We start from the raw sequence: 19219 nt of genomic DNA, 5'->3' as shown, positions 1-19219 counted from the left end.
AAGATTAAGACCCAACATATGCTGGTTGTTTTGTAAGGCCAATGGATAGCCTCCAGTGTGATAGTTGGGCCTAAAAGAAAAAAACAAAATCTACAAGTTACCTTAATGGAAATGTGTTTGGCATCCTTTACTAAAAGCAGGTCCATATGGTGGAATGTTTATAGCATAAAAAAAGAATTAGATTGGAGGGAGCTATGAAGACGGGGTGTCAGCAAAGTTGGGGAGGAAATGGTAGCGGGGTTCTGAGTGCTTTTGCTCTCTAGTGCCTTCAGAATTTCAAAGTTACCAGAACTGCACCATGAGAAGCGAACACTGCACTCCTCTCATTTTGCATTGTTTTTGGAGTCTCTATTGGAATAGCCGACCGCTTTATTTTCCTTTGTTTTAATCATTCTGGGAACTGAGGCCAGGCCCTTCTGCATGGGAGGCAAGTGCTCTACCACTGAGCCACTCAGCCTCAGAAGCTTCTTGCTTTGTAGAATTAAAGCAAATTACTTTTTGTAAACTGAATTCTGGATACACTATCAAGTAAAAATAAAACTCAAATAAGCTATTTACATATGCACTCGAACCACAATGACACAGAAATAAATTACTAAATATAAGCTCATATTTTAATACATAAAGGTTTATAAACCAACATAAACTCTAAAGAAAATTCTGAAAAATTCTATGGTATAATATTTTCTTGTTTTTCAAAAGAAGAAGATGAGGTACCACCACCACCTCAGAACTTACTGTCTTGCATTTTAGGGAAAGAATAGAATTTGGGGCCTATTTTTTTTAAACCTACCTTTACTTGCCACATAGCCAATTAATATTAAATAACTATATAATATTAGTCAAGAACTATAAAATCTTAAAGATGAAAACTACAAAACTGTACAAACACTAGTAAAATGTTATCAATTTAATCATGCAAGGCTTTTGCTCAATTTAAACTGAGATTTATTTGCTTAACTGACAACTTCTAATCTAAAATGCTAGAGTGAAGCCAGGTGTAGTGGTACACCCCTTTCATCCCAGCACTCAGGATGCAGAGGCAGGTGGAGCTCTGTGAGTTCAAGGCCAGGCTGGTCTGCACAGCAAGTTCTAAGCTAGTCAAGGATACACAGTGAGACCTTGTTTCAAAAAAATTAAAAAAACAAAAGATAAAGAAAAAAGATGGTGAGGGAGTCAGAGTAAAAGTTCAGTTATATTATTAATGTAAGTAATAAAATTTCCCAGCATAACTTTATAAACTCCATCCATTTTACATGGTAAATTTATGCTATAAAACCCATTTCACATCATTTAAAACAGCACAATTAAAATAACCTGTCACAGTGCACCTATATTTACTGTCAGGCTATTTGTAAAAGTTGGCATGTAATAAATGATCAGACACACAGTCACCTAGCTTTCAGAGAAACTAGACTAATGTGACTCATCACTCTAGAAAAAGATCTGCAGTTCTTCAGCACCTCTATAAAACCTTGCTCAGAAACCAGCAAATTAGTAGATCTCCAATTCCAACCAAACACTGCTGTTAATGTGCTTAGCTGATTTTTTACTTGCTCAGTAATTAAAGTTATCAAACATTATCATAGCTTGTGAATGTTGGAATTAAAATGATTATCTTAAACTGATAGTAACTGACACTTCAATGAACAAAAAAATGCGTAATGATGGCAGGCGTGGTGGCCCGTGCTTTTAATCAAAGCATTGGGGAGGAAGAAGCCTGCAGATCTCTATGAGTTTGAGGTTAGCCTGCTCTATATAGTCAGTTCCAGGCCAACCAGGGCTACAGAGTGAGACCCTGTCTCAAAAAAAAAAAAAAACATTATGATCAATGAGTCTTTATGTGGATTGCTTTTTAATCAAAAATCCTCCCAACATTAGTAAAATATAAATACAACATTTGAATCTGTTGATACAAGAAAGGCAGGACCTCCGTAACACTAGAGCATTTTTCTAGGCATCCTTTTTTTTCATACATTTACTTTAAAATTATGGGCAACTTACGATGATGGATTACACAGAATTAGAGTAGAGTTACAGAAATCCAACCTATACAACTTCCAACATTAAGGGATCTGTGTACTTGGAGTAGGTGTTCACACATAAATCTGGGAAAACCTGAGTAAAACAATGAACCAGTGTGCACAAAGCTCTTTTTCTTTAGAGTCACTCTCAAATATATCTGTCAGAACCAGGAAACAAAATATGAAGGCATTGGTTCATTATTTTTGCCTGTCTTGAACTTTCAAATCTCTACTGATGACTTGAGGGTGCTAGAATTCATTTCACCCCTTGCAATTCAAATACAACATTTGAACAGCACCTTACAGGGAACAAAATAGTTAACTAAGGATGCAGAGAAAAAAACCTGAAAAGTCTATATAATTGAGAAATATAATTGGCAAATATTCAAGAGTATATAATTGAGAAAAGCACCTAAATAAAATGAATTAATAACAAGTAATATTGGCTTCTTTGTAGTTTAAGGGAGGTAACTCTATATAAGAACTTAATAAAGCTCCTGAAAAAGTGGAACAATTCTGAAAAGTGGAACAATTCTGAAAAGTGGAACAATTAGAACAATTGTCCCTTGAAGCATACAAAATGCAAGGCACTCTGAAATATAAGTATGCACTGACAGTGGTCACAAATCATGTGACATATTTATAAACCAAAAAACTACCTTACCTAATAGCTCCAAAACCTTGCCACACTTTAGAAAACATTTCTATTCTATAGTATATCAGAGAACTAACCTCTTACATTTTCTATAAAACCTGTCCAAAATTTCCTAATAGATGAGGAAACTGTGGCATTTGTGAATAAAGACTTTCCTTCTGTGTACATGTCAGATCTAGAAGTCAGTTTTCTAATTTACAAGATAACATCTCATGCTTCTACCTGCCAAGTCAAGTACAGCTATGAATGCTTAGCCTCAATAATTATAAACAAAAATCAAACAAACATTAAATGGACAGCATTTGATGATTTTCTGCTTCACTGTGGCTAAAGAATGAGTAAATCCTTTAGTTAATGGATGCTCCTTGAAAACCCTGCCAATAAACGGTAAATGAACATTCTTCAACATACTCGGGTGGTCGAGTGTCAGGTCCTAGATCGCGGTGTAAAGAAATCCTATCACTTGCAAAAGCATTGAAACAGTGTTTTGTTTCCCCGCGTTCTTTCTCTTTTTGCTCTTCTATGCTCAAGTTGGAGGTCTTGAACGGCTTGCCAGAAGCACCAGGTGCATTTGAATCCTGAGGTGGGCGGTCAAGAACGGGTTTTAATTCCGCTGCTGTGTAGTACCCTTGCAAACAGGGTCTCTCATGGACATCAATGTTCTGCCTGACAGGTGCTCCTATTTGCATTTTTGGCATTGCATCTTTAATATTGTTTACAGCTTCCAGCATTAAATCAAACATTTTGTTTTTGTTTTTCATGCTCTTTTCCATTTTTGATTCTTCATTGGAATATTGGACACTCACTTCTCTTTGCATTAAAATCAAAACGACTAAAAAGAAAAAGATTACTGTACCAAGCTTCCAGAACTTTTTATGGTAATGTCTTTTAATGTGCAATTTTACTAGTCGCTTTAGGTGAGCCATTCTGTCATTAAATGCTTGTTACTTGACAAATAACAGTTGTGATTTCCTTTGTTACTTATACTTTTTATCATAGATTTGCTGGCAAGATGGTGTCATTAAATAGTAATACCTACAAACAAATGATAGATGGTATTAGCACCTGTTCATTCCTACAGGCATGGTACAATCCATTCATTCAACCAACAACTGAACGTAATGCATTCTTATTGTTAACAAGAATACACAGATGTTTTGCCCTCAAGAAAATTATATTTTAGATGAAAAATGATTGTGATAATCGACTATGATTACTGGACCTGCAAAAGAATAAGACTTTCTTGCAGGGGACACACACACACACACACACACACACACACACACACTTTTCTTAATTTTGTTAATAACTACTATATGATATGCATGAAGTTCTTTTGTACAAATATGTTTTCAGTTTTTAAAAAAGAATATGTTGACATGATAACCAAGGAGTAAATGGACTCCATTAAGTAGGTTATACACAGGGTCAATTGACAGGAAAGGTATACTAACATGCACTGCCAAGCATCTGCCTACAGTGACCTTTTATGCAGTTTGCTTTTAAGCAGTGAACGACTGTTGCAGCTAACCAATATGATAAAGCAGCTTCACGAATATATCAGCTGGCATGCTTCCAGATTTGCTTGCATGATAGTCTGAAGCATGACAAAACCACTACAGTCAGAAGATCGAGAGAATCAAGTCCACTGCTACTGAGCAGCTCTGTCAATAGCTTCCACAAACCCGAAGTCTAATAGCAGAAAGAAAATGCATTAGCTTTCTTCGAGGTGTCCCCGAGCCTCCAGGGTTCAAAGGGCAGAAGTTGGTTTGATGAAATACTGTTTGCAATTGAGCCTGAGAACGGAGCACCAAGTTTATTAGAATCAATGTGAGTGAAGAGACATCAATGACAGCCTGAATCAGAGTAAGGCTGATGTTCTTCATGATGCCTTAAAATACGTAACATGACTTCAGCAGATCTGACTGCAGGCCATGCACTATTACAGCCAAGTAAGTAGGAGGGGCAAGGAAAGGGACAATGCCTGCTGTCCCTAAAGTCTAGAAAATGACATTTATAACAGTGAACACTAACTCCGACATTTTATTCAACCTTTTTTTTTTCCTAGTATCATGAAATTGAAAATAAGAAGAACAAGTTCTAAGATGGGTTCTTTAGTCTCTGGCAGTAAACTATAAGCTGAATAAACAAAATGGGCAGAACTTAGCTCTTGTACTAGTTCTGATTGGACTGTTCTGTATTCTTTCACTTTGGCCCCCAAAGATGCCTCAGTTATGATGTCTATTGTGCATGAATGTGAGATTTTAGTATTTTTGTACTTTTGTTGCTTTAAGAACTTCATATAAAAATAAAGTGACCTGTTAAGTTTTACCTTTTTAAAAAACTTAGTGTATATTTTCTATGTGTCAAATTTTGTGCTAGTCTATGGTCACAACATTTAAGGCACCCTTACTTTCAAGAAAAGAGGCTGGGAGGGTAGTATGCAGGCAAAGCAGAGTTGCATGTGCTGTGACTGGAGACAACACGGAGTGCAGACATGTTATGGAAAGCTCCCACAAGCAGAATCTTGAAAGATAAGTGACTTTTAGGCAAGTGGACAGGCGAATGGTGAGAGATGGAACAGCAGAACAAAGGCTTAGAAGAAAAGACATGGCTGGCCCTGTGTGTGGCAGAGGCGGAGTGCGGGTGGGGGACAGCTGAGGGACTGGGAGGCCAGAGACCAGGTCAGGACAAGCCTGCACATACTCCAGAGACTGTCAGTTTACCTTTTCTCCTCTTCTTTTTTAAGCATTGATGATTTTATGGGGAGGGGGAGGCATACTCAGTGTTCCATTTAGAAAATCAGCCCCAGTAAAGGTTATACTGAAAAGAGGCACTAAAGTGATGGAAAGGAATGTGCAGGAAATGGAATTATTCAATAGCACTGGGTGTGAGAAAGGGAAGACTGGGAGATGGATGGGTTAAGTTATGGAATTAACAAAAGAAGAGTTGTGGGACTTGCCAGAAATCTGCCCTCAGGAGTCCCAGAAGAGGCTATTCACAGAGGCATGGATTCCCAGGAATAGCTACTTGCTGACAGACTGTGCTGGCTTCTGGAGGCCAAAAGACCACTTTCAACAGGAGTCAAGTACACTTTTCATGTGCACCTAAGGTGAGGACAGCACTGGGCTGGCAGCCTAGGATGGAGGGTAGGCAGCTGGCTGTGCAGATACCCAATCCCGTGGGACCTCCCATGTATACTATGTGAGTCTGGTGAAGAGTTTGGGGAGCAGTGACTTGAGCTGGGAGGCCACACCCCTACTGTGTAAGTCAAGCCCTGCAGAAAGTATGGGGCAGGGCTAGGGTGAGGAGATGGTACCAACTCTAGGACAGCTTTCCTTATAGGGATTTCATACTGGAGAAAGTTGAGCACTGGAGGAAGTGTCCTTAGAAAGAGCCTGGTCAGTGGGCAGCCCCGACACCAGAAGTCTCTGTTACCCTCAGTGTGATTGAAGCACTTTACTGATAGGGTTTAGCACTGTACATATACAAAGTATATGCTTTCTTTAGCAATCTTTACATCTGTCAGTGGGCAGGGCCGAATTCTGTAACTGTCTTCTTTTGATGCTACCAGGATACTGTGCAAACTCATCAGCCTGTAAATCAGGCTTCAGTTTTCTTCTTCCTCTATCATTTGAGCTAAGGAAAGCTCCCAAGTAGTCACAGGCATGGGCTACAGGAGACAACGTGTTGTGGTTTGGAAAAATGTCTCTCAAAGAGTCCTATGTTAAAGGCTTACCCCCTCTACACACACACACACACACACACACACACACACACACACACACACACCATGGCACTATTCAGAGGTGGAATGCCAAGTGGAGCCTAATGGGACGTCTCACAGTCACTGTGGGCATGCTGGCACCCAGTCACTTCTTTCTACCTTTTTTCATTCCATACAAGCAGTGAATGGATTTGCACACATTGCCCCCGTGTGCCACCTTGCCATAGGCCCAAAAGCAATGGGAGTTGGTGTTGAAGGGCCAGCCTCATGTAAGGGTACTGAAGGCTCTTATTCATGAACTGACATGCAGTTCCAGATCCCAACAGATTCAGATTTACATACCATTTCCACCTAAGGTAGGTTTCCACTTTCCATGGCTAACCTACAACTATGTAGGTCCAACTATACAGTTGATAGGAAGTGTGATCCACATGGTAACTTGAGAGCCTATGATTATGCATTCAGGATTTACCTAGTAGCAAGCCAGAGTGGTTTAATCAAAGAGTAAATACTTATTTGAACATGGAGTATATTTACATCAAAATCCTAGAGAGCTGTGATGATGATATTAATGCTTTCAAGAGCTTCCATAGAATAGCCTTCTTTGTCACAAACTCTAAGAAAATCGTTAGATTCAGAAGCCAGGATGGCAGAACTTATCACTCCCTGGACTTGCCTGGCCTTATTTGGCTCTAGCCATCATTCAAAACTGACAGCGGAACAAGTTACTCTGTGGTAGGCTGAAGTAGCATATTCAAATGTGGCATATGCCTCCAAAATTCATGAGAGGCCTAGCAAATGTAATGATCACTTAATACATGGAGATGGCAGTAGACAGCTGTTACGTGGAAGTTTTGTGGAGATGGTCTATTATCCTCTAGCTCTCATGTGCATCACTAGATATCTAAGGTACTTGCTATACCAGACATATCATGACATCAGTGTGATGATTTGTGAGATTCTGGGATGACTAAGAGGCTAATTTAGGACAGATGAGCTAACCCAGCCCTCAGGTAAAACTGTGAAGGTATACAATGGGCTTTTAGTGGTCCTCGTTGTTGGGTGGCAATTTTCCCTGAATTTAAAGACTCCCTCCTAAAGGGAAGAAGTGAACTCTTAAGAGTCAGGAAGCAAAGCTCACGAGGCTCAGAAGGCTCATACAACTTATAAGGCTTAGACAGCTCCTGAAACTTATAAGATTCACAAGATTTCTTCTCACAGTTACAAAAGCAGTAAGCAGGCCATTGGGTATCTTTCTAAGACCCAGGAAAAGGCACCTGCCACCAAAACTGACAACCTGAGTTCAATCCATTGGACCCACATGATAGGAGGAAAGAACCAACTCCCACAAGTTGTCCTCTGACCTCCACATGGGTACTTGAGCACATATGTGTGTACACACACACACAGACACACACACACACACACACACACACACACACACAATAAATAAATGTAATTTAAAAAATAAAAGCAGTAAGAAATTGCCAGAAGAGGGGACTGACTCTTCAATCGGCAATGCTGCCTGCAAGCTATGCAGAAAGCTTCAGGGATACAGCTTTTAAAAGTCATCACCCATGCTGGGGGATCTTTTCAGTAACTTTGGGTAATTCGGGTAATTCAGTCACTGGATCACTAAGCTAGACGTGAGCAGAACTGTTCCTTTGGTCTGTCACTGCTTCCTTATCTGGGATAAATAGATACTTGTTCATGTCTCCCCAGGAAAAGTCACATAGCACTTGTCTGGCATGGAGAAAAAGGTCATTAACTGAATCAATGCCTATATACCAAGTGCCAGCACTCTGTGATTGGATAAAGAGAATACATCTATATCAGTAGCTACATTTGGAGTCACTCAATGATTAAGATACACCATAGTCATTTTCGAAGACCCATCCAACTTTTACATAAGCCAAATAGGCTAAATGGGGATATGACAGAAAGCGTAAATCATCTTTTAAAAACCCAGTGTAACATCAATCTCAACAAGTTCCTCAGGGCTATGTTATTCTTTCTGATTTACTATCTTAGAAGGAGGGGCAACCTAAGGTCACCCAATTATGTCTCCATCACATGGTCCTTAAATATCAAGTCCTGACAGTAATCCAGTATGTCTATTCCAATAGCACATTAAGGGACTAGGGAAATAATCATAGGCTAGATCTACTGACAACCTGGGCCCCTGTGAGTCCAACACCATCTGTTACTTGACCATGGTAAGTTGCCACTTTGGCATTTTTGGTCTCTAGGAATTGGCTTGAAAGGTTTGAGTGCTTCCTTTTCTCCAAAGATATCTTTAGCAAATGGCTGTTTGTCAATTTGAGGACAATCTCTGGATCTGTGACTTGACAAAGGTTTGGAACCTGGCTAAAACTGTAAGTCTCAACTATGACAACCAAAGTTGTCCATCTGTTTTATTTATTAGTGATCCCCAGTAGCCTTCCAAACACATCTCAGCTACCAGAAATGATGCTGAGGGCAATGCTTTCTGACAGCTCAATATCCCTGCTTTCTATTACGGAAGATGAATCTCTTTTGTCTTTGGTGGTTAAATGCTTGCTGCCATTTGGGCTTCTGTTGTGGGATCCTATTACATCCACTGATAGCAGGCAAACAATCTTAATGGATTTGTTTTCCACAGATGCAAAGGTACCACTCATGGATGCATTTCACAGTATCCTAGAGAAAGGAATTTTGCATGGCTTTATGGAATGTGTTGGAGGATGAGTGTCTGAAGTGCACTCCACAAGTCTGTCTGAAGGGGTATGAAAACTCCTAAGTGGAAGGTTACCTCTATCTGCTCTTTCTCCCTTTTAAGACTAAGAATATTAAAGGATGGGGAAGAAGGGGAGCAAGGGCCTAAGACTACTTGCTCAGCTATTGTCACTGTGGATTCAGCTTCTACAGGTTTGCCCAGGACTAGTTCCTAGATCCCATGCTCCACCTCTCAGTTTCCCCCAAACTGCAGAAGTGTCAGCAAACTTTTCAAAAAGAGCCAGTCAACATGGTTTTCTTTTTTTCACATTGAAGGCCATATGGTCTCCACCGTAACTACTCAATGCTGCAGTTGTAGTTCAAAAAAGACAATATATAAGTGAATAGGATAGCTATGTTCCAATTAAACTGTGTTTACAAAAACAGGCTGTGACCAAATTTAGCACAAGGGCTGTATTTTGCCAACTCCTGCTCCAGAAATTCTAAAAGATGTAAATTCCAGCATTTGTAACTTTCCCCATATTTACTTGTCCTTAGTACTGCTCTCAACTGAGATGTGACACAATTAAATTAAATGCTTCATGAGTCACTCATAAGACTGTTAGGACTAGGTGGCAAATGTGCCTAATTTGAAGCACAGAATATCTCTTTACCTCTCCAGCTCTCTCTGATATTCCCACGTCATCCAATCTTTATGGTTAAGCAATGAGATACTTCCTTAACTAGGCAAGTTGAAGTTGGAAACAAACCAGTCTCAGCCTAAAACGTAATTCTTTCAACAACTGATTTCGGGGTACTTTTCCTCAGGCACATGAGCAGTCATGCTCATCAGTTGCCTTCAAGAGTGAGGCCTGGTAGATGTATGTTGAATGCCTCGATCCAACACAGGGAAGGGAGCAATGGGAGAGGCCCTGGTGGATTTTAAGCAAGATGATGACTAATTTAAACTGAAAGTTAAAATGATCATCCTTGAAAACTGTCCTGGATATGAATTATTTTTGGAGAGAGAAATTTTTGGTCAGATAGGAGGGTAGAGGCAATTACAAGACCATTAAAAATAATCTGAGAGATGAGAAAAAAGAGATATGAGACTTGGAAAAGAGACTTGGGAGGACAGTCGGCTGAACTCAGTAAATCAGCAGGTGGGAAGACTAGAGAGGCTGAGGCTTGATGGACATTGAGGATGGTTCTCCACCTGGTAGAAGGAACTGGCTAATGAAGCTCTCTGCTCTTAAAGGAAAATGGTGCCAGACAGTCAACAATGAAAGCAACTTACCTTCTGCTGTCTATGTATTTGAAAACGCTGAATCTCCTGAACAGAGTGACAGCTAAATTAATCAGGAAGAAAAGAGGTAAAGTAGGATCATGATGTTCACGATGTAGTATTGAAAATTTCCTACTTCTACAAACCGTTTCTCAGGAAGCTAGTGAAAGATATGTTGTATACAAAGAATAAATAAAAAAAAATAAAAGTCACAGCATGTAAGGAATAGAGACTCAGAGCTGTCAGCAAAGGGAAATCCCAAACAAAAGGCCCAGATCAGACCAGATTGCAATGGTTCAAAGTAGAACAAGGGGACAGATAGATCCAGGAGGGGATCAGTAAGTTGGTGGATTAGACTATGTAAAACTAAGAAGATGTTGGAATACATAGATGTTTTTACTACAATTAACATATGGGAAAATTCGGCAAGTAATTTTTCTGAAATGAATTAAACATGAACTCTAGGGTTAAAAGCAATTTCTAAACTGTACATAGTGACATACACCTGCAGTGTCAGTTACTGCCAGGCTGAGGCACAAAGACCACAGAGACCCAGGAGTTTGAGACCAGCCTGGGCATCACAGCAAGGCTCTAAATCAAACAAAAGAAAAAAAATCTACAATTAAAGACTAATATTCAGTTGGGTGTCATGGCATACATGCAGATGACACCCAGGAGGCTAAGGCAGGAGAATGTTGAATTCAAGGCCATCCTGGACACACACTGAACTCTAGTCCATCCTGGGCTTTGACACCATGTCTCAAAAACCAAACCAAATTAAACAAAACAAATCAACCTCAATATGGATGGCTGAACTGTAGTGAGCAACATTTACATAATCATAATAAATACTAAAATGCAAACAAAAAAGATGAGAATTATACGTTGAAGAAGGATGAGCAGAGGTGTTTGCGTGTGTGTGTAAGAGACAAATATTTATCTACCATACTGGGAAGTCAGCAGACAATGTCAGATAGCGACACAGTAAGAAACCACACTAGCACACTATGCCCAAAAAGAGGCATCTAAGGAGAGGGTCGGCAAGCGAGACTAGAGTTTTGTCATTGCAGTTGTGACTCATCTAACAATAATCCCATTTAACTTTATTTACACACAAGATTGACAGAAGCACAGGATTTGGAATCAGACTTGTGTGGACGTGAGTTTTAGTTCTGAGATTTCATTAATCTTATAGATGGAAGCAAATGACCTACTCTCTCATTTTTTTCTTTTCTCTAAAACAAGAAGAGAAACAGTATACACTTTATAAGGTTGCTGTGAAAAGTTAATGAATTACTTCATGCAACCTGCCTAAAATATGCCAGGCAAATGAGCAATAGTAGACAAAGATCAACAGTTATTATGGTGATAAATATGAACTATTACTTGATAAAAATATAAGTAGCTATTAGAAGCCCAAACATGTTTTAACACCTGGAGTATATATTAAATTCTGCTACCCTTCTTGTGAAGAAACTTTTATTTATTTATTTTATTATTTTTAAAATATTCTGTTATTTTTATTTTATGTGTATGAGTATACTGCCTGTATGTGGGTAAGTGCACCCATGTTGTGCAGTGCCCTTGGAGGTCAGAAGAGGATGTCAAAGCCCCTGCAACTGGAGTTGCAACTGGAGTTAAAGATGGTTGTTAGCCTCCATGTGGGTGCTGGGAATCAAACCCGGTTCCTCTGCCAGAGCGTCCAGTGCTCTTAACCTCTGAGCCATCTCTCCAGCCTCGAGGAAACTAATTTATAAATTAATACACACCTAAGTACTACATAGCACCTTATTTCTAAGATTAGGCTAAAGTTTTTAATGCATGGTTGGAAGTGTGTGTGTGAAGGAGAGATTACTGAAAATTTCCAGTTATAGTCAGTGCTAAAGAAAAAAAGGAGCTCAAATTGGAACTTGAAGGTTGAGTCTGAGTATTAGCTGACAAGCCAAGCCAAAGGGCAGGGAGGAGCTTCTTACAAGCAGAGAGGAGGACACTTGGCAAAGACCTAGAGGCAAGAAGGGGGGGTGCTACAAAAAAAAAAAAAAAAAAAAAAAAAAAAAAAGAAAAGAAAAAAAAAAAAAACCACTGGAACTCTAGCAATGAGAAAAAGGTGTGTGCGTGGCAGCAGCTGAGTCATGCCCAGCTTTTAGGCCACATTAAAAACTTTGCCTTACTCTAAGGGTGTGGAAGGGCTTTGAGAAGGGGTCATCATCGCCAAGTATCTTGAAAAGCCTCACTCTGGGTGCAGTGTCATACCAACCCAAAGAAATAGAAAACAGTTAAGACAGACTGGTCATTACCAAAGTCCAGGCAAGAGATAATGGTGGTGACAATCTTAGAAAAAATTGGATGGATCTGAGAAACATTTATGTAGGGGTAAAATTGACAGGGTTTGGCCAAGGACTAGTCAGAAATTTGAAAGGAAAATAGTTACCATCAAGCACTCTTTTTCTTTATTTTCTATTGGTTTGGTTTTTTTTTTCACTTTTGGTTTAGTCTAACCAAATTATACTCTTTAAGTAACAGCTGCCTTCTTTCAGGTCCTCACAGGGTCCTCAGTTGTGGAATATTTATAAACAAAAGCTTCACAATATTTCAATCCCATAGTTAACTTTACTTCTGAATACTGGCTCTTCTGTGAACTGAAAGGCCCTAAAATGACAGGATTCAAAGGAATGTGATAGGCATAACAGTGATCTAAGTTAAACACGTAAAGTGAAATGCTTCTCCCAGTCTTTGGTCACCTCTTAAAACCATTTCCTCCACTATAACACTTAAAAAAAAATGGTGCTGGGGATGAAACAGGGCTTCTAGCATGCCAGACAAGTGCTCTACCACTGAACTATACCTCCAGTCCCTTACCTTTACATCATACACCTTGTGAGGCTTCAGAAATGGTTGCATGCTTCGTAAATGAGCAAAAAGGGCTTATGTGCATGTCTGCTTGTGTACACACAGACAGGTGCAGCAGTAGACCAAACCAAAAGCAAGGGTAAGATCCTATGGGACCAGGAGCTCCATCCTGAAGGCTATGGAAAACTTTTGATGAGTTTTATTCAGGGGAGAAAGTAGTTCCAAATTACTATTATTTTTACGATCATACCCTCAGGGGTTCTACTGAGTATGGATTTAAAGATGACAAGACTAACCACTAAGAAATCAGGTAAGGAGCCAGTGTTGTATCTTACTCAAAGTGGATAACTGACACAGGGGAGTAGAACTGGTAGAGGAATTTGTAGTGGTGGGAAAACAGTGTAAAATGTTAAGTAGACTGAGAGAATTGATCATTGCTGTGTTAGTCTGTTGCAACGGGCACAGTAAAGTATTTTACAGGGGCTAAATAATAAACATAAATTAACTGCCCACATTTAGAAGGCCAAGAAGTTCAAAGTTAAGACACTGGCAGATGCCTGGAGAGGGCCCATTCCTCGTGGGTGACACCCTCCTATGTGCACCCCCATAGTTGAAGGACAAAAATCTAAACTCCTAGGGGACAAACTCCCCTAGGCCTCAATGAAGGTAGAATCCTTATGATGGAATTACTTTCCAAACACACTTGGAATTAGATGTCAATATATGGATTTTAGAGAGACACAAATATTCTGACCATAACTATTGTGGAGGCTAAGAAAACAGGGTTAAAAATGACCTCTGGATTTGTGGCCTGATACTTTCATAGCCCTATAGATCCATAATGTATCTCCTCAAATCTCTGCAGCCAAATATGTTTCAAAATTCTGAATTTTACTTGATGTCAGAAAGGTGATGTGGTTCACATAGCTAATGTAACACTATTCTCCAGCAAGGCCTAGGGCAGCATTATGTAATCAAACTCAGCACTATTTCTGTAGCAAGATACAGCCTACCAGTGGGATAGATGACATTTTCCTGACAGTTCACTCTTGCTTTGCTCCAGATAAGTTCAAGTTTTGCTAACAAATGAGTCACATAATTTTTATAGATAAGACATGGTAAAAAAATTATATAGCTACAGACAGACTCCAGGAAGTGAAACCTTTTATCTGTGCTGTCATGAAGGTCCTGGTTTACACACATGCAATCTCCAGTTAGTAAGATAAATTAAAGACACCCAGTAGGCAATCATATAGATAAATTAGTTTGCACAGTTGAAATTGAAGCAAGTGTAGGGTAAAGGTATACTCAGGGAAATATTCTATTTAGTGTCAGAAACACAAGTCTAATCTGGAGACCAACTCAAGGAGGTTTCATCTAACTGTCAGCAGTCACTAATGGCCTAGAATTCAGAGTCCTACTTGTCTTTCCTTTTCCATAAATTAATGCACTTTGGTCTCTTGCCATTGCTAGAATTGATTTGAATTCAATGTTGCCATTGACAGTACATTAATTATGTTACAATTACCCAAATTATATAATACTAATTATCTTGATATTAACCAGATGCATAATTAGATAGGTAATTGAAAATGCCTCCTTCTCAATCAGCTTTTAGACCCATAAATGATCCCTTATTCCAAATATATTTCTATCCTTTATGGACCAGGGAGATGAATATACTTGATTCGGGTATTAATCATTCCCAAAATATTAAATGCAGCAATAATTTCTTTAGAGAAAAGTTCCTTCCACTAAGAATGTGAAGGTGGGCTAAACTTAAAAGCGTCTATGAAAAGCTTAATTATCCAATCATATCTTCTAAGACTACATCCCTACAAGTCACTTAGGCATCTAATTTCTTAATCTAGTCTTTTATAAGAGATGAGGTGATTCCTGTAATTCATCTCTTATATCTGTTTCATAATAAAAGATTAAAATATTAACAGAATATGAAAAAGTAATAAATTTGGCCATGTTTTCCTTAGTAATTTTTTATAATTCCCATAGAACCATAACTCATCTATAAAGCTGAGAATAAAAATAGAATGTGGGAGAGTGATAGAATTATTTTTCTCTCTCAAACTTTCAGTTGATGATTGTTATCAAAATCCCCTCACAAAAACATGTTTGCTTGCTTTCTTTTCCCAAAAAGTCCTACAGCATGCTGAGAATCTATTTGAAATGCAGTAATGTACAATGAGACTTCATGTAACTCCTGATGCTTGAAAGATTTAATCTAGTACCAATGTGCTAGAGCTGCAAGCCCCATCCCCAATCAAATGCTTAAACAGGATTGCAATATGACTTTATGAAACTTTTACTTTCTTGTGAGAGGAAAAGTAAGTTTGCAGAAAAATGGGTCTTAAAAGCTACATTCAACAGGAAAGCACCATATTGTATATAGTTTTGTGAAACTTGTTTCATTTTGTGTATGGACACTAGTGTGTACTGAGATGAAACACAGAATGTATTTTTTTAAACTGAGGTTTGTGGGTTTAAAAATTGTTTTTAAAATGTTGGTATTAAGGAAATGTGCTTGAAACCAAAAGTCTAGATTATTGCCACTGAATGGAAGACATTGAGTCTATGCCTTATAAAACATATTTTAAGCCAAAATAATAAAAGATCAGAAGAACAACTAATGTTCAAAGTGGATCAAAAGTTAGCTGTCACTCTGAAATACCAAAAGGCAATACAAATTTCAGTCCACATGGCACCTTCAAAATATATGTGAGATTCATAAGCAGAGGAGAGCATGTCACCAAGTCTCCAGGGAGCAAGGTGGAATTGAGCAAAGCAACGTGGGACAGAGAACAACCGACTGTTCTGTAATTACAAAACCCTTACAAACTACATGAAAGAAGAAAAGATAGACATCTTATGATAAGTGAGACCGTGGGTGGTGAAATGTAATGATACAGGAGCCCATGAGTCAAGCCACAAGAATAATACTACTTCTAGTGTCTGCAGGATGAACTCAGGGAGAGCACCCAACTTCAGCTTACAGCACACTGGATGGCTTGACCAGGTAGCAATGCAAGGAGGAGAGCCTGAAGATGCTACAGCTAGAAGATGCCCGTTATTACAGCTAACAAGAGCATGCTACATTCATTCCTAAAGGTGAGATAGTCTGCTAACACCTACCAAATATCCAGTGAAAATTCATATTCAAACCTTAGGAAGCAAAACTTGTTTGGTTTTCCAATAGTATTCAGCACATTAATGTCTCAGTGTGGAGACAAGATTAAGAGGGTAAGTGAGGCTCTTTTGTAAAAAGCAGAAAATTTGGTTGAATTAACAATTAGGATCTGTTGTGCTGTGGGTTTTTCTTTTTCTTTTTAGATTTTAATTGCACCATCTTTTACAAGCTGTATGTATAGACCAAAGCATTTAAGTTAAATGAGAAATTTAAGCACATATTTTAAAAATTAGCAAAGACAGAACACAGAGTGGAACTGATATTATTTAAAAATCCTCTGTAAAACTGTTGGTTAACGCAGTGTAAAAAGAAAGACGCTTGGTATAAATAAACAGCTCAGAATCTTCCAACTAACGTGTATGTTAGATGTCAGTTAACAGTAAAGGTTAAATTTAAAGGAATATAATTGTAGGATGTGGCTTTATTCCTATATCATAGCCACAAACTTAAGGAAAAGTTATACAATAAAAACACAGCTTTTCACACAACCAGAAATTCTCACATTCAAATGTTGTAACTTTCTGATTTTTAACAACAGAATTTGAGTTCTTCTATATTGTTATAATTCAGTAATATGTTCTTTTTAAAAAAAAAAATCAGAAAAAAAGGGTAACTTGATGGAGTTCCTAAAACAAAAGGGAGGAATTAAGTCTAAGGTAAGTAGAGTTTCACCCTCAATTCTCAGGCTTCTGAAAAACCTAATTAGGCAGAGAGGAATTTGGGCCTGGCACTTTCAGGTTCAGACGTGGCAGGATCCTGAAACAAAGTTTTTTTTTTTTTTGAACCTTTGAGTCATGCCACAGGCACAACCAGATCCTGGATACACAGGTCCTTAAGTCAACAGGTCCTCTAAAGAGGATGGTGTGTGGTTGGTGGGTGGCAGCTCTATTTCCTCCTGCCACGGAGACCTGGGCTCTTCCATCTCAAACCGGAAAGTGGATGCAGCTCTGCTCAGGAGAGTGCACCCGGAAAAGTGCAGGGCTCCGAGCGCGGGATGTCCGCGTCGCGACCACAGAGCGCCTTCCAAAACAGTCAGAAACCATCGAGATGGCTCGGTTGGCCGCGGTTTGCAGCCTCGCACGGTCTGGGGTCAGACGGGGAAAGTTGCCTGGCACAGCTCTGGCTTTCCGTCCTAGTTCTACTCGGGAGCACTGGGGAGGGGGACTGGCAACCTGCTCGCCCAAGTTGGCGAGCCGCGCCCGGCTCGGTCCGCAGCCTAAACTAGAGACCCACTCTCCCGAGGACCAGCCCTGGCCGGCTGCCCGGGTCTGGATCCTCGGGCTGGAGCCTTGCCACCGGGGCTGCCCGGGGGCAACGGCGACGAAGGTGACCCCGGCCTCCCCCAAGGGGCAACTGAAACCGGCTCTCGAGACCGCGTCCACCGGCCGCGGGCAGCTCGGTGCCGGCCCCCGCGCATCCCCTGGCCCGGGCGGCGGCTCCCGGGGACTCAGCGCCCGCTTACCTGGCAGGTGGGCAGGGCAGGGCAGGGCGGGCAGTGGCGTCCGCCGGGCGCTGGCCGCAGACTGGGCGCCAGGTGCAGGTAGCGGCGGCGGCGACCCAGGTGGCGGTGGCTACACTTGCGCTGGCCGGGCTCCTCCGCCGCCGCCTCCAGCCTCCCGCCGGGCCTCCCGCGTTGCCGGGCGAGGCCGCAGCCAGGCTCAGCTTCCTCAGCTAGTCTCCCAGGTGAGCTCCCGCCGGCAACGTCGGCGGGGCGAGGCCGGCTCCTGCGCCTGCGCCAGCCCGGAGCCCCGCCCCTGCCTACCTGAGCGCTCCTGGAGAGCAGCCGGCCCAGCGCCGAGCAACTCCTCCGCAGCCGGAGTTCTGCCTAGAAGCCCCGCCGCATCCCGCGCTGCCACCACCTGGTACCCAGAGCCGGGCTCAGCCCACCCGGGATGCGCGTGCGACGCTTCCCCCACGCATCTCCCCTTCCTCTTCACCCAAACCCAGGGGATGCTGCGCCCCCAGGACCACTTCGGGAAGGCAACTGGGCCCCGCGTGGCTTCCCTGGCGGGGCTCAGCAGCTTGTCACCAGTTAGCTCCGAGAGCTTCCTTCCCCTGTCGTCTTGATTTCATCACTTGACTCACTTCAGCTCAGCTAGTGGTTTCCGTTTCTGGCCGCGGGCGCTGGGGTAGCTAAGCCTCACGTCCAAAGCAGGCGCCTCCCTCTTCCGAAGTAGAGCTTCTGGTGTTGGGTGAGCTTCCCCGATTTGGGGCGCACCTCCCCTTCCTGGGTAGCTATCGACTCAAGGCAAACCAATTCCCACAGGAGACTGGAAGCAGCGCCACCGAACCCTGCTGCTCTACTTTGGAAAGAGTTTGTGGTTTCCTGGAAAGGGCTTACGTCTCCTGGAGAGGCGTTCAGACTCTCACACGTATCGGCCAGGTGGGACCCTGCACTCTTAAGAACATGAAGGTTTTGCCAGTGTATTTAAGACACTCAAGCCGTATCCACCACCACCTTTTTCACTATTCCTTCCGTTTCTGTGACAATAGCACTTAAAACCAGGACTCAAAATTGCTTTTGTAACTTTGTGTGAACTTACTATTAAGGTGTGACCCAAAAGTACGGAGGGAAATGGAAAAAGACCTAAAAACACTTTGGGGTAGCATGTTTGATTACGTGGCCACAGGTTTTCCTAGAGCATTACTATAAGCCTTCCTCCCACATTTTGACACTCACACTGTTTATTTACTAGCTTATTTTATGTGTGACCTGGAAATGGGTTTGAAATAATCATTGCTACAGTATCAACAGGTGTTTGCTTTACTTGGCTAGTCTGCA

General features: G+C 41.0%; 1 protein-coding gene across 2 annotated transcripts in view; it reads right to left on the bottom strand.

Moving 5' to 3' along the window:
- The window catches only part of Galnt3 (polypeptide N-acetylgalactosaminyltransferase 3), a 39593-nt gene extending 21001 nt beyond the window's left edge, over positions 1–18592 (bottom strand). Inside the window, exons 1-2 of one of the 2 annotated variants that reach the window (XM_029562407.1) lie at positions 18523–18592; positions 3091–3714 (exon numbers count right to left, since the gene is read on the bottom strand). In XM_029562407.1, the coding sequence (XP_029418267.1) occupies positions 3091–3605 (515 nt within the window). In that variant the 5' untranslated portion in view covers positions 3606–3714; positions 18523–18592. Of the gene's footprint in view, positions 1–3090; positions 3715–17899; positions 18128–18522 lie in introns of those variants that run through there. The other variant, XM_008830897.2, reaches the window with a different exon arrangement.
- Between the last annotated feature and the right edge of the window lie 627 nt (positions 18593–19219).

Source organism: Nannospalax galili, unplaced genomic scaffold (genome assembly GCF_000622305.1).
Source record: "Nannospalax galili isolate Female #2095 unplaced genomic scaffold, S.galili_v1.0 scaffold514, whole genome shotgun sequence".
Taxonomy (NCBI): domain Eukaryota; kingdom Metazoa; phylum Chordata; class Mammalia; order Rodentia; family Spalacidae; genus Nannospalax; species Nannospalax galili.
The sequence above is the reverse complement of the archived record's forward strand: the minus strand, read 5'-3'. Positions and strand labels throughout refer to the sequence as shown.